The sequence below is a fragment of the Megascapheus bottae genome, chromosome X (genome assembly GCF_031878675.1).
Source record: "Megascapheus bottae isolate mThoBot1 chromosome X, mThoBot2.hap1, whole genome shotgun sequence".
In the NCBI taxonomy this organism is placed as follows: Eukaryota; Metazoa; Chordata; class Mammalia; order Rodentia; family Geomyidae; genus Megascapheus; species Megascapheus bottae.
Genome location: NC_143547.1, coordinates 35,777,749 through 35,792,067, shown reverse-complemented (window position 1 = coordinate 35,792,067; position 14,319 = coordinate 35,777,749). Strand labels below are relative to the sequence as shown.

The following is a 14,319-nucleotide window of genomic DNA, read 5'->3' as shown; positions in this document are numbered from 1 at the left end:
TAGTTTAAGGTAGTTTGATACCTTGTTTTTTTTTTGACACCTTGGTTTTATGGAAGAGCTAGAGGTCAGCATAGCTCTTTGGACAATGTGGGGTTCCAGCTTTAGACCAAAAGGTGGGGATATTTTTTCAGGGTTAAGAGAAGCCTTAGTGGGCAGGTTGGAGGTGTGGCTCAGTTGGCAGAGTGTTAGCTAATGAGTAAAAGCATCAGGTACTGAGTTTGAATCCTGGTCTCAGACTGAAAAAAAGAGAAGCCTGGGAAAGCATGGCAGTCCAGGGGACATGATCTTGGGTAAATGGTCAGGAGCAAATCTGCAGCAGAAGGCAAAGGGTAGTAAGCATGCTGAATACTAGGTACAGATTTAATTTGAGTCATTTGTATAAGAATGGAAATGGAGTAATGGGAAGAGAGGCAACTAGAGAACATCATGGGAATATGTTCTTAGGCTTTGCTTAGGATAGGAAAGAAAGATGAGCCCTTTACATGAATCAGATCCAAGAGAGGAGGTAAAGTTAAGATATGGAAGACACAGAACTGATTGTTGTGTCTTGAAAAAGTGGGAAGGGAAAGGCTAAGTAGGGATAGGGGGCTCCAAAGTAGAGGATGACCCTGACATTGAACACATGGAATATATCAATAGATATCTATTTCTGGCAACTCTAGGATATCCTAACCAAAAAATAGTGTGGACTATTCAGGGTCTCTTTTTTCTATTTTCTGGAGTTCATTTTGAGAAATATTGTTTTATGATGCTCAGAAGCATTGAGTATCACCTTTGGTCTCACTGTGTGTGATTGCCTAGAGTCATTTCTAAGTTATTATGCTATTAAGGGTTTATACATTGCTAGGTAACTGCAATGAAAGAACAAGGAAATAAAGACAGTACGTTTTTGTGCCCTTTTCTTCTTGGTGGTACTGGGGTTTGAACTTGGAGCCTTGTGCTCATCAGGAAGTTACTTGAGGCATGCCCTAAGCCCTTTTTGCTTTTATTTATTTTTGCCAGTCCTGCGGCTTGAACTCAGGGCCTGAGCACTGTCCTTGGGCTTTCTCAAGGCTAGAGCTCTACCACTTGAGCCTCAGCACCACTTCCAGTTTTTCCTGTGTATGTGGAAGAATTGAACCTGGGTCTTCGTGCATGCTAGGCAAGCACTCTACCACTAAGCCATGCTCCCAGCCCCTGCTTTTATTATTTGAATAACCCCCCACTAACCCCCCCCCACTACCATGCTCCTGTTTATACTTCCTGTGTATCTGAGATGATAGGTATGTACCTCAACACCATACTTTTTACTGGCTGAGATGGGGATGTTGCAAGTTTTTTTTTGCTTGGGCTTATATTCCCAATCTTCAACTTCCCAAGAATCTAAGGTTACAAATATGAACCACTGGTGTCTGGCAAGTTATCCGATTCTTATATGAGGATGACCTACTTTGAACACCAAGGATCAAAGCCCCCAGGCACTCACGAGGACTTATTTTTGTGTATCATTTTTGGAGGTGCTACTCTAGGACTCTGCTCTGGGAAGCTCCTCCCCCCAACTCATTCCACATCCAGAATATTGGCATTGTATTTGGACTCAGATCTTGAAAACAAAATAAGTCTTTTGTTTTCAAGAACTCCTATCCTTTAACAAGCAGTACGAAGTCTTTATTGGTGACAAAATATTAAGATAATTGGTTCTAGAGCTAGGTAGGCTCAGCAAGTTGTGCCTAGGAATTGAGACCTGTTTGGGAATTACAGCTAGTGCTCTCTCATTGAGGCTAAGGCCAGAGTGGTCACAGGGGGAGAAGAGCAGGTACAGTTGTTCCTACAGGTGGAAGGCAGTTTGATCTCTTGGAAAAGGCTCAGTAATGGGCAGGGACAGTATCCAGGGCTTCCTTGGGTTCCCGGGTGATGTCCACATTCTGAGAAGAGAGATCTCAGGGTTAATAGGAAGGAGATAGCAGTGTAGGGCCTCAGTCTTTTTTCCTGCTCTCCTGCTTTCATTGCTGGGCTCCCATATTTTAGCAAGGCCTCTTCTTAGGCAAGCCTCTAGGAGCCATTGGGAGAAGGGAGTGTCCCAGTCCAGTGCCTAAAATGCTTCAGATCTAGGCTATGGCTCCTGCATTTATGGATTCTGGTTGTTCCTCCTATTCATGGGAACCCTCCCGGATCTTTCTTTGCTATTATTTTTTTTGCCAGTCCTGGGCTTGAGCTCAGGGCCTGAGCCCTGTCCTTGGACTTTCTCAAGGCTAGAGCTCTACCACTTGAGCCTCAGCACCACTTCCAGCTTTTTTCTATGCATGTGGCACCAAGGAATCAAACCTGGGTCTTTATGCATGCTAGGCAAGCACTCTACCACTAGGCCAAACTCCTGGCCCCTCCTGGATCTCTGGAGCTAGGATGTCTCTTCTGTGAGGAAAGGTGCTCTCACTATGGGCTGTACCCACAACTAATTCCAGTACAGAACCCCTACCTACCTCTGGCTTCTCCCGGTGTGTATTCACAGCCTCTATGTTCAGGTAGATGGACTCCACTTTACAACCTTAGGCAAAAAACAAGCCAAGTGCTCATAAGCCCTTGAGGTAAACACAGGTATTCCTGAGGTATCATTCCCTATCCCCCCGCACCATCCACACCCCAGCTCCATTGTTTAATAGGGAGAAGAATTCAGCCCTGTGTGTGAGGAAGATGTTTCCACCTCCAGCCCTAACAGTCTCTTGAATTCTTGGGAGTTTCAGATGCGCATCTGTATATGGGAAGGAGATGATGTAAGACTGATGAATCCTCCACAGCCATACTAGGAGCAGAAGACACGGAAAAACCCTTGGCCACAAGTCTTGGCCTAGGAAGTCTATTTAGTAGATAATGTGGTTGTGATGATACCGGATGTGTGGATGTCATGAGGGAGTTTTAGGGGCTTGGAGGCTGAGAGAGGAGGCCCATTACTTCTTATATGGAAGACCTATTAGCTCTGTTCCTGTGGACCACATGCTACTGCAGGTTCTGTTTATACCTCTAAGTAGATGTGAGTATGTCCTTTCTCTGCATATGAACCTTTCATTGCTAACTAATACCCAATAAAGTCTAAACTGTCTGGGCTAAATGGTATGCCTAGAACGAGATGTAAACTTTACTCAACATACCCTTGACCTACAATTTTTCCTCTGGTTCCCTTTCTTCTATAGCTCAATGTTCTGTGCTCAGTGCTTGGCCAGACACAGAAATTTGGAGTGAGGCCCTCACAGTTACAGATTGTCCTGTCTCTCTTTTATTCTACTACCACCAGTCTTAGCTCCATTAAGATACTCTACCACCCACCCAGGAGCTCTCCCATCCCCCAGGACTCTGGGACAAATAGCAGGCCCTGGAGGGCCATGCTTATAGTCTTTATGTCCCTTTTCTTAGGCAAGCCTGGGTTATACTCACCATAAGCCACAGGTGTGAGTTTGAGAACTGTGTGCAGAGGGCACTTGAGATAGGGCAGCTCATCTACAAAGGAGAAGACAACAGTTTTCAGAGCCATTGTGCTGTGCCCAGTCTCAACTCCCTGGGCTCTAAGATTTCTGGTCACGTCTTCCAGATCCTCGTCCTCGGGTAAGCTACATCACATTTTGAAGAGGATACCCAACAGACTGGGCAGGGGGAATGTGAGCAGCCAGACTTGCAGGGAAGAGGGAGGAAGGAAAGCCTTGGTAAGGGTAGGCTTACTGGGAGGAGAGGTGGCTGTGTTTGTATTCATAGAACAAAGAAACTTCCCTCCCACCCCAGGCCAAACCTTCCATAGAGTACTCCCACCACAAAGGCCCATAATTCCTCTTGGTAAGTAGAGTCTGAGACCTTCCTGTATTCCAGTTCTTTGGGGAGATTCATTTGGCTCTTGAGTGTTCCTATAACCTCTTCCCAGCCTGGGCCTGCTTTCTGGCACTCCCCTCCTTGTTTGTGATTGACAAATACTAGTCAAGACATGGATTCCCAGCTATTTACTATTATCTGGACTGTCGTTCCACTATTATGTAGAAAGTTATTGACAAATAATGGAAATACAATTTACTATCTGGCATGTTTCCATTTGTAGCCACCTCCAGCTTTTTCTGAGTAGTTTATTGGGGATGAGAGTCTCATGGACCTTCCAGCCTAGGTGGGCTTCTAACTGTGATCCTCAGATCTCAGTTTCCTGAGTAGCTAGAATTACAGATGTGAGCCAGTGGCGCCCAGCCACTTTCCCTTCTTACATCTACCCCCCCCCCAGTCCCCATGATTCAATGTGGATTCCCACTTTTCCTCATTTAGCTTCAACAGTATTTATGGTTTCTTGCCATTTGGGTTCATTCAAGGCTTCCGATTACTGCCACCATCTTCTCAGCCTCCAGAGACATCCTGATGGGCATCTTCCTGGGCATCCATCCTATTCCTCTTCATTGTCATCAGAGTTTTTGTGCTTGATCTCATTGCATCCTCACTGATGCTCTGGGATCTTGTCCACCCTTGTTGTCCACATGAAGAAACAGACTCAGAAAAGTGAAACATTTCTGGGTGCTGATGTCTCACACCTGCTGTAATTGTAGCTACTCAGGAGGCTGAGATCAGAGGATCACAGTTTAACGCTAGCCCTGGCAGGAAGGTCCGTGAGACTTATCTCCAGTTAATCACTGGAAAACCAGAAGTGGTGCTGGTGGCTCAAAATGGTACAGTAGCCTTGAGCAAAAGAATTCAGGAATAGTACCCAGGCCCCAAAGTTACATCTGAGGGACAGAGAGAAAAGAGCCTGGCCCTTGTTTGACATGGGACCAGGCTCTTTTCCCTCTGTCCCTCGGATGTAACTTTGCTAGTGCTTCAGCCCTGTGATTCTGTAGGTCTACCTTCTCATCATAGCATCTCTCTGGGCTTTGTTCTATCATTTTCCTGAGTGAGAAGAGTAAGACTATAAGATTGGCCCTGTGCTACCTGGCTCCTGGGGAAGCTGTGAATGGCTGGCATGGCTTGTATATTAGAGTGTGTGGGTATGGGAAGTAGTGAAAGAGAGAGGTAAGTACGCTCCCCACATTATGCTCTCTATGTATATTTGAGAGGAGGAAGCCCCTGGTATGTAACTTGAACCAACTCCTGTCCCTGACACTGAACCTTTTGAGCTTGGGTAAGTCACGTCACCACTTACGAGCCTTGACTTCATCATTTGGGCAATGGGGATTATAATGCCTACCTCACAGCCTGAGAAAGTATCCTGATACATAGAGATGAACACATCTACATTCTACCACCAGTGCAAAAATGCCCATCACCCATCCCATCACCAATTTCTAGTGACAAAACTGAAGACCAGCTGGAGAAAATAACATACAATGTCATAGACTCAAGTTCCTGGGGTTCCAATTTTGGATGATTCCATATTTTGATTGTTGTTTATTTTGAAAACAACCTAATAGAAAAGACCCAAGGTCTGGGACATTTGAGGCATTAAATATCATCTTTGATTGTCTCCAGATACTCTGAAAAAGCCTTGAAAATGCCAACACTTAGCAGTTACATTAGAAAGGACTGTCATGTGTGAAGAAGATAGAACAGTCCCTTGTCAGACCCCCTGCTCTAGTTTATAGTTCAGTGTATGCAAACGGTGTAGAGCACTGGTTCGTGCCACTTATCCTAGCTACTCAGCAAGCTGAGATCTGAGGCTTGGATTTCCAAACTAGCCTGGACAAGAAAGTCCATGAGATTCCAACTGACTACCAAAAAATGAAAGCTAAAAGTAGAGCTGTGGCTCAAGTGTAGAATGATAGCTTTGAGTGAAAATAGCTTAAGTACAGTGCCAGGGCCCTGAGTTCAAGCCCCATTAGTGTAAACAAAAAATTAATATGAGAAATGATTGCTGTAGCGAAGACAGAAGCCTATAATTAGAATCATGAGGCTATAAAAAGTCACACTCTCACTCAAGAACAGTGTACTTAAGACAAATACTGACTCAACGTTTTAGGCTGAGGCAGATAATGCTTGCTTTGAAATCATTAACTCAGTGTGGCCTAGTGGCAGAGTGCTTGACTAGTATGCACGAAACCCTGGGTTTGATTCCTTGGTTCTGCATACACAGAAAAGGCTGGAAGTGGTGCTGTGGCTCAAGTGGTAGAGCACTACCCTTGAGAAAGTCCAAGGACAGTGCCCAGGTTGTGAGTTCAAATCCCAGGACTGGAAAAAATGAAATAAAATCATTAACTCAGAATAATACAATAGCCCATATAAATATCATGAACTGTTCTAAGCTCTTTACATATGTTTTTCACCAAAACTTCACCATTCACTTTCCCTGTTTTATAGCTGAGCAAACAGAGGCTCCTGCGGGTTATAGTACTTTGTCATAGGTAGTATAGAGGATATGTAACAAAGAATCAGAGCAGAGGTATCCTTGATTTAGATATTACAGTTTTAACAAGTAAGAAAGAAATCTCCAGTTGCCAGTGTCAGCATTTCAAATCACATCCAGATACCCATACCAGAAACAAAGAGAAGGATATTACCTGAACTTTTATCCAGAAAATAGGCAAGGAGACACCGCATAACAGCCTGGTGGCAGATCACCAGAACATTCTCCTGTCGCTCTAGCTCCATTATAACTGGCTCCAGACGCTGAACCAGATCCTCATAGGACTAAATGTGAGAGAAATACTTGGGTAAGAAAGAAAGATGAGGCAAGTATACTAGAAAAGAAGATTGCCCAAGAATTGAAAAGACCTGGTTAGAGGGCCTGTTGAGTTATTGACCCAATAGTAGGACCATACATAACTCATTTTCTCTTTAGGATCTCAGTTTCTTATCAGTTAAATGGATATATGTAATATTATACACTATATAATGAACATATTATATAACATAATATACACTATATTATATATCACATATATAATATATGTGATATGTCTCACATAGATACACGACACATAATGTATTGTATTATATATGTGTGTATACATCCATACAAACATATACACATATATATCTATATAACAGCAAATTTCTCCATTACAAGAGCTCTATTAAACTGCAATGCAGACATTAAAAAATAATAAAAGAATTCTGAATATAGGGTTCCAAAATGAAAAGAAAAAGAAAAATAGTGGTAAGGGATGTGGAAGCTAAGGTTGTCCTATGGGCACATTGGCATTCAAAAGACATTTATAGAAGGATAAGATGAAGGGTTAGATGTACACAAAGTGGGCATTTGGGACCAAGTTTAACAAATCTGAGACTCTCAAAGGGCAAGTCTGTACATTCTCAGTAAAATGTAAACCAGCAAAAGTCCATTCACAGGTAAAGGGGAAACAGCAAAAAAATATATCTGTCCCTCCATGATTTCTGCTAGAAATAAAACATAGGGAAATTCTCCTGTAAGAATTTATGACTGTAGCATGGTACTGGTGGCTCATGCCTGTAAGGCTCTAGCTATTCAGGAAGCTGGGATCTAAGGATTGCAGTTCAAAGCAAGCCCAAGGTAGGAAAATCTGTGAAATTCTTATCTCTGATTATCCCCTAAGAAACTTGAAAGTGGAGTTGTGGCTCAAGTGATAGGTACAGCCTGAGTTCAAGCCCCAGGAATAATCAGCACATATACACACAAAAATTATGTATAACTCTAAGTTCTCTTAGGTGGCTTTGCAATTCTGAATTATACTATATATGTGGTTTACAAAATGTTTTGCTTAGAGATTTTTTTTGGTTGTTTTTTATTTTAATGGTCATGAATTGTTAGCTTCCAGGAATATCTTGGAAATACAAATGGAAATTCTCTATAGATTTTCTCACCTCTGCTATATGGGATTTTGACAGACAAATTCTTGTAAAAATGGAGCTTATAAATAGACAAGGAAATAAGCTACTGTGGATGAAAATAAGAAATAACAGGAATATAATCCTAAAAATGTAAGATAAAAGATGAACATCATGAAATTAATGTTTGAAACATTTAGAAACAAGATATGCAGTAAAATGTGAGAAATAAGCAAGATGGTATGAAATATATGACATAGATTTCAGAAAGAACTAAATAGAATTTCAGAAATGAAAACTGCATTAAGTTGAAAGCAAATGGAAGGGATAGAGACAATATATTAAATATGATTTTGGAAGATAAAAGTGAGCAAAACTTTCTAAAAGCTAACGAAGAAATACAAAGGCATAGGAGAGAAGGAGGAACATGAATGATAAAGGGAGTAGTAACATTTGCCTAACTATTACTGGAAAGAGATAACAGAGAGAATGGGAAAGAAGAATTTTTAAAGATGTAATAATATCTGATAGCATTCTACAATTGATGAAAATCCCAAGCCTAGCCAGTTTCAGTGGCTCTTACCTATGATCCTTGCTTACTCAGGAGGCTGAGACCTGAGCATCATGGTTCAAAGCCAGCCTGGGCACTAAAGTCCATGAGACTATTTTTCTCAAATTAACCACCAGAAAATCAGAAGTGGTGCTGTGGTTCAAGGTGTAGGACAGTAGCCTTGAGCTGAAGAGCTCAGGGACAGAGCCCAGGCTCAGAATTCAAGTCCCATGGATGACAAAAAAAAGAAAAGAAAAAAGAAAATCCCAATCCTCAAATTGAGGATATCCAACTAATATCAAACAAGATAAAAATAAATTAATATCTAGACATTGGAGGGCAAAACAAGGATACAAAGGCAACAAAAATACAAGACACAATATACATGTTAATCATGTATATTAGAATGCAGAGTTAAGATGGTCTTTTACAGGGAGACAGACAACACTTTCTTGTGTTTATATAACACTTGTGGTTCAGGGGTACCTGAGTGATAAGGAAGAGCAAGGGAGGGCAACAATAAATAACAAGCAGATGCTAGATGAAGTCTAGAATTTGAACTTTTGATTTATATAAGAAACAATGGCCTGCCGGGCATGGTGGCTCATGCCTACAATCCTAGCTACTCAGGAGGCTGAGATCTGAGGATCAAGGTTCAAAGCCAGCCTGGGCACAAAAGAACCCAGACTCTTATCTCCAATTAACCTATAGAAAACAGGAAGTGGGGCTTAGCTCGAGGGTAAGGAGGTAGCCTTGAGCTGAAGAGCTCAGGGACAGTGCCCAGGCCAAGTTCAAGCCCCATGACCCACAAAAAATAAAGGAAGGAATTGTTGGGTGCCAATGGCTCATGCCTGTAATCCTAGTGACTCAGGAGGCTGAGATCTGGGATCAAGGTTTAAAGCCAGCCTGGGCACCAAAGTCTGTGAGACTTTTATTTCTAATTAGCCACCAGATAACCAGAAGTGGCGCAGTGGCTCAAGTGTTAGAGTACTAGCCTTGAGCTGAAGAGCCCAGGAACAGTGACCTGGCCCAGATTTCAAGCCCCACAACTGACAAAAAAAAGAAAAAAAAGAAAAAAAGAGCAATGAGCCCTAACATAGAACTCTGAGCAAAATAGTAATGCAGGGGGGCAATCCTGTGAGACTTAGCTCAGCCTGTTATTCAAATTTTCTAGTCAAACTTGTTTGCAGTTCAGAGAGGAAAAACAAATATTCCCTAAAAAGGAAGGTAAAATCACAAGGCTAACGGGGAATTCACCTTCATTTTCTCAGCAAGGAAAAAAAGCTAGTAATTTTTTATAAATGTTTTTGTTTTGTGGTGGTGGTGGTGATTCATTGTACTTTTAAATTCTTTTCATCCTTTGTACTTAGTTTTCACTTTTAGCTGTTCTTAGTTTTATCTTACTTGTTCCATTATTCAGGCATTTCATATAACTCGATCCATATATTTTCCCTTCTTTATTATTTTGCTTCTTCTATTTTCTTTCTACATCATCCTTTCTTTTTAGAATTTAATTATTAATACCTCTCAATATAATGACTTTTCAACTAATAGTGTATCCTGTAAATAGTCTAGATTCTTTCTTTTTTTAACTTTTTTGGGAGTGTAGTTGATGTTTTGTACTATGGTTAAATATCTGATGTGTTTGCTGCATGTTTTCTTTATTTTATGGCAATAGGGCTTGTGGACCCTCGAGAAGACCTACTACTAAGAAGATTGCAAAAAAAAATCCCTCAAACAATAAAAATGGCTGCCATTCAGCTCAAATGGTAGAATGCTTGCCTAACAAGTATGAAGTCCTGAGTTCAAACCCAAGTACCACCCGAACAAATTCAAAGAGACATCCATCCCAAAACATGCACAAATGACAATGTAGATACATAAGAAACAAAAATAGAATATAATGTCTCAAAAGCTCATAATACCTTAATAACCAAAGTGGAGGTTCTAAAATGTAAAAGAATTCCAAAACCAAGTTTTAAAAATGATTAATGTGCTGAGTGACAGTATATAAACCTCATAACTATAACCCTAGGTACTCAGGAGGTTGAGATCGCAGGAATGCAGTTTGAAGACAGCTGAGTTGGTGAGACTCTTATTTCTAATAAACCACCAAAAAGTCAAAAGTACAGCTGTGGCTCAAGTGGTAGTGACAACCTTGAGCACAAAAGCACATGGACAGAACCTAGCACTCAGATTAAGCCTTAGGACTAGCATCCATGCACATCCATGTGTGTACGCACACGCGTGCACGCGCGCGCGCGTACACACACACACACACACACACAATCTCTGACCTCAAAAAGTACTGAAAAATACTGGGAAATGAAGCAATTTAAGGAAGTAATCTAATGAAATCACTAATATGGTTAAGAAAAGAAGTGATAAAAATGAAAGCCTCAATAAATCAAATGAAAACAAAGTGGAAATCATCATAGACTATATCAAACAGAAGAATGCATATAAGTTATTGAAGACAAGGTTGAGACAGTGCTATGTTCAGATAGAAATAAAGAAATAAAAATAAGTGTGAACTCAGGTTTTAAGCACTGGTGGCCATGATCAAGAGAACAAAACTAAAAATCCACAGGGTAGAAGAAGGAGCAAAATAAAACTAAAGGTATAGGAAAATGATTAAATAGAAATATTGGAGAAATCTAGGGAAATAAGCATAACCAAAAAGAATCTCTCCATTTCCCATTGCAGTTAAAATGCCAAAGTAGAGAACAATGAAGAGCTTTTCAAAGCTGAAAGAGAAAAATGTCAACTTACATATAAAGGCAAGACAATCAAAATTTTATCAACTTCTGAGCAGAAACCCTAAAAGCCAGGAAAGCATGGAACAACCTATGTCAATCCCCCAGAGCACCACAGCCAACTTAACCCTTAAGATCAATGAAGTAGAGACCTTCAAAGACAAGCACAAAACAAAGCAATCCACAAAAGCTGAGTCAGCTTTGTGAAAAGTAAGTATTCTTTATACCAAGGAGGAATAAAGATAGTTATAAACATGAAAGTGCAGGAAAGTATACATTTCATGAAAAATTTAGAAATACATGTGAAGAGGAAATGACCATATATGTTTAACTCAATAAACCAGCAAACAAAGCTGAATGAGAGCAAAAGAACAAACAACAAAACAACAGGAATTACCAAACTCACCTTGATAACTCTAAATGACTTTGATTCTCTAATTAAAAGCCACAAATGAAGCTAAATGAAAGGACCTCCAAGATATAGAAACAAGAGCCATATAAGGTATGACTGTTGTTCCTAATGTACTATGTTATTTCTCATCTCTTTTTTTGCCCCTTGGTTATCTCAAATTGTTACAGTATCTTATCTTGTTATCTGATATATTGTATATATGTTTATTTGAAATAGGATAGGGAAGGGGAAAACAAGATGAGGGGAGGGGTTGGGGAGAGAAATGGGGACAAAAACATGAGAAGGGGTATCAATGTTTGTGATGTAATGCACCTTCTATCTGGCGAATATAATGTAACCCTTCTATTAATTACAATAAAAATTTAAAAGATAAAAATAAAAGCCACTAACTGGATTACTGGATTAAAAACAAGATTTGCTTATTTGTTATCTGGAAGAGATACCCACACTGACAAGAACACACATGCTGAAAGTGGAAGGATGGAAAACAATATGCCAAACAATGGAAGCCAAAATCAAGCAGGGGTAGCTATATTCATACCTGATGAAAGATTTCAAGCCAAAATTAGTCATAAGAGATAAAAAAGGGCAAATGCATTAGCAAAGAGAATAATTGATTCGTCAAGAAACATAATGTCTGCTATAATCTTAGCTACTCAGGAGGCTGCTAAGATCTGAAGAGCATGGTTAAAAGCGAGACTGGGCAAGAAAGTCCATGAGACTCTTATCTCCAATAAACTACTTAGAAAAAGCTGGATGTAGCATTGTGGCTTAAGTGATAGAATGCTAGTCTTGAGCCTGAGAAGCCCAGGGACAGCACCCAGACCCCTAGTTCAAGCCTCAGGACCAGAAAAAAGGATATAATACTTGTGAGTTTATATGCATAACAATGCTATAGTCAATTTCATAAATCACACACTACTGGATATAAAGGTTCAGATATGATAACAGTGGGTGGCTCTAATATTCCATTCACAATAACTACAAAAATCCTAGCAGTAATCCTAAACCAGGTAAGCAGGACTTCTATCATGAAATTATAAAACATTGAAGAAATGAAAGTCACTGCAAAATGAAAAGACTTGTTTATGGACCAGTTGAACCAATGTTGTGAAAATGGCTATTTTACCATAAACAATGTACAGATTCAATTCAATCCCCTTCAAAATTCCAAAGACATTCTTCACAGATTCAAAAAAATATTCACATGGAAGCACAAAAGATCCTGAATATCCCAAGCAATCCTGAAGAGAAAGAGCAATGTTGGAGTTATTAGATATGAATTCAAATTAGATGCTAGAGCCATAGAAACAAAACTGAAAAAGACACAGACCATTTGACCCTACCATGTCACTGAGGGAATTTAAGTAAGTACACACTAGAGAGACATCTTCACAACCATGTTTATTGCAGCATTCCTCACAACAGCCAAACTATGGAATCAGCCTAGATGTGACAGAGAAAATGTGGTATACATACACAACAGAATATCATTCAGCTCTAATTCAGAAAAATTGTGTCATTTGCAGGAAATCCAATGGAATTGTCAGGTGAAATAGGCCAGATGAGAATGATAAATATTGTATGATTTTTCTCAAATGGGGAACCTAGATCCATAAATACAATCAAACATTATGCCTAAACAGGAAAATGTTTGTAGAGAAGGAAAATAAAGGAGGAAGGAGTCTGAGAGTGTGATAGGGAGTAAATAAGATCAGAGTACGAAATACATGCATGGAAATGTTATAGTGAAATCTATTATTTTGTACAATTAAAAAGAATAAAGCACAATAAAAAGAAAATAAAGTTAACTATCCCAGTCAGTTACATAACAACATACAGTAAAGAATTATTTTGAGTGATTTTAAAGAATAATTTTGTAACAAACAATACAAAAGGAAAAGAAAATGAAAGTAGCAGCGATGGAAATTAAAGAATGTATACTGATTCCTTTTTTTGGAGCTCATTTCCTAGAATAGTATTTTATATGATTATCTGTCTATAGCTATTGAGCCTTTGCCCACTAGTCCTATGTTTAGTTGCCTTTGATCTCTGTATGTTAATGACTCGGGGTCTATATAGTTTATCATGACCTGGTTTTATTTGTTTTGATCATTCAGTGTATTTACTTGTAGATTTATAGGCACATTATAGTTACCACAAGTGAGAGAAACTATAATGCTTATCTTTGTTTAGTTCTGGCTTACTTTGTTGCGAATGGTACAGTATGGATAAGTAGGATACATGTCTGTCTGTATATATATCTATATATATGTATATACACACATATATAAATATATATATGTACATGTATATACATACATTATCTGGATCCATTAGTCTACTGAAGGACATCTAGGTTATATAGAAAATGAACTGAATATCTTTTGTATGAGGATGGGAGGAAAATATTGAGAGAGAGGAACAGAAGGGGAAAATTGGGTCAAAAGCAATTATACTGATTGTACCCAATTCATGTAACTGTAACTCCTCTGTATATCAACTACACAAAAACAATAAGAAAGAATAATATTGGGCCGGAAGTTTGCCCTAGTGGTAGAGTGCTTTCCTAGCATGCATGAAGACCTGGGTTCAATTCCTCAGTACTACATACATAGAAAGAAGGCAGAAGTAGTGCTGAAGCTCAAGTGGTAGAGCTCTATCTAGCCTTGAGAAAGTTCAAGGACAGAGCTCAGGCCCTAAGCTTAAGCCCAGGACTGGCAAAGCAAAAAAACAAAACAACAACAACAAAAAAACCAGAATAACATTTTGAGCTCATAGTGTTAGTGGTATGTATACTCAGGAATGGAATGAACTAGGATGAAAACTTTTAGAACTGTTAAATGTAACCTGTAAGATACAGGAAC

General features: G+C 39.6%; 1 protein-coding gene across 1 annotated transcript in view; it reads right to left on the bottom strand.

Annotated features, from left to right (window-relative positions):
* Positions 1-1,215: 1,215 nt before the first annotated feature.
* The window catches only part of Pfkfb1 (6-phosphofructo-2-kinase/fructose-2,6-biphosphatase 1), a 52,327-nt gene continuing 39,223 nt past the window's right edge, over positions 1,216-14,319 (bottom strand). The window contains exons 11-14 of the mRNA XM_090326593.1: positions 6,489-6,618; positions 3,409-3,471; positions 2,460-2,524; positions 1,216-1,904 (exon numbers count right to left, since the gene is read on the bottom strand). Of these exons, the coding sequence (XP_090182719.1) occupies positions 1,845-1,904; positions 2,460-2,524; positions 3,409-3,471; positions 6,489-6,618 (318 nt within the window). The 3' untranslated portion in view covers positions 1,216-1,844. The remainder of the gene's footprint in view (positions 1,905-2,459; positions 2,525-3,408; positions 3,472-6,488; positions 6,619-14,319) is intronic.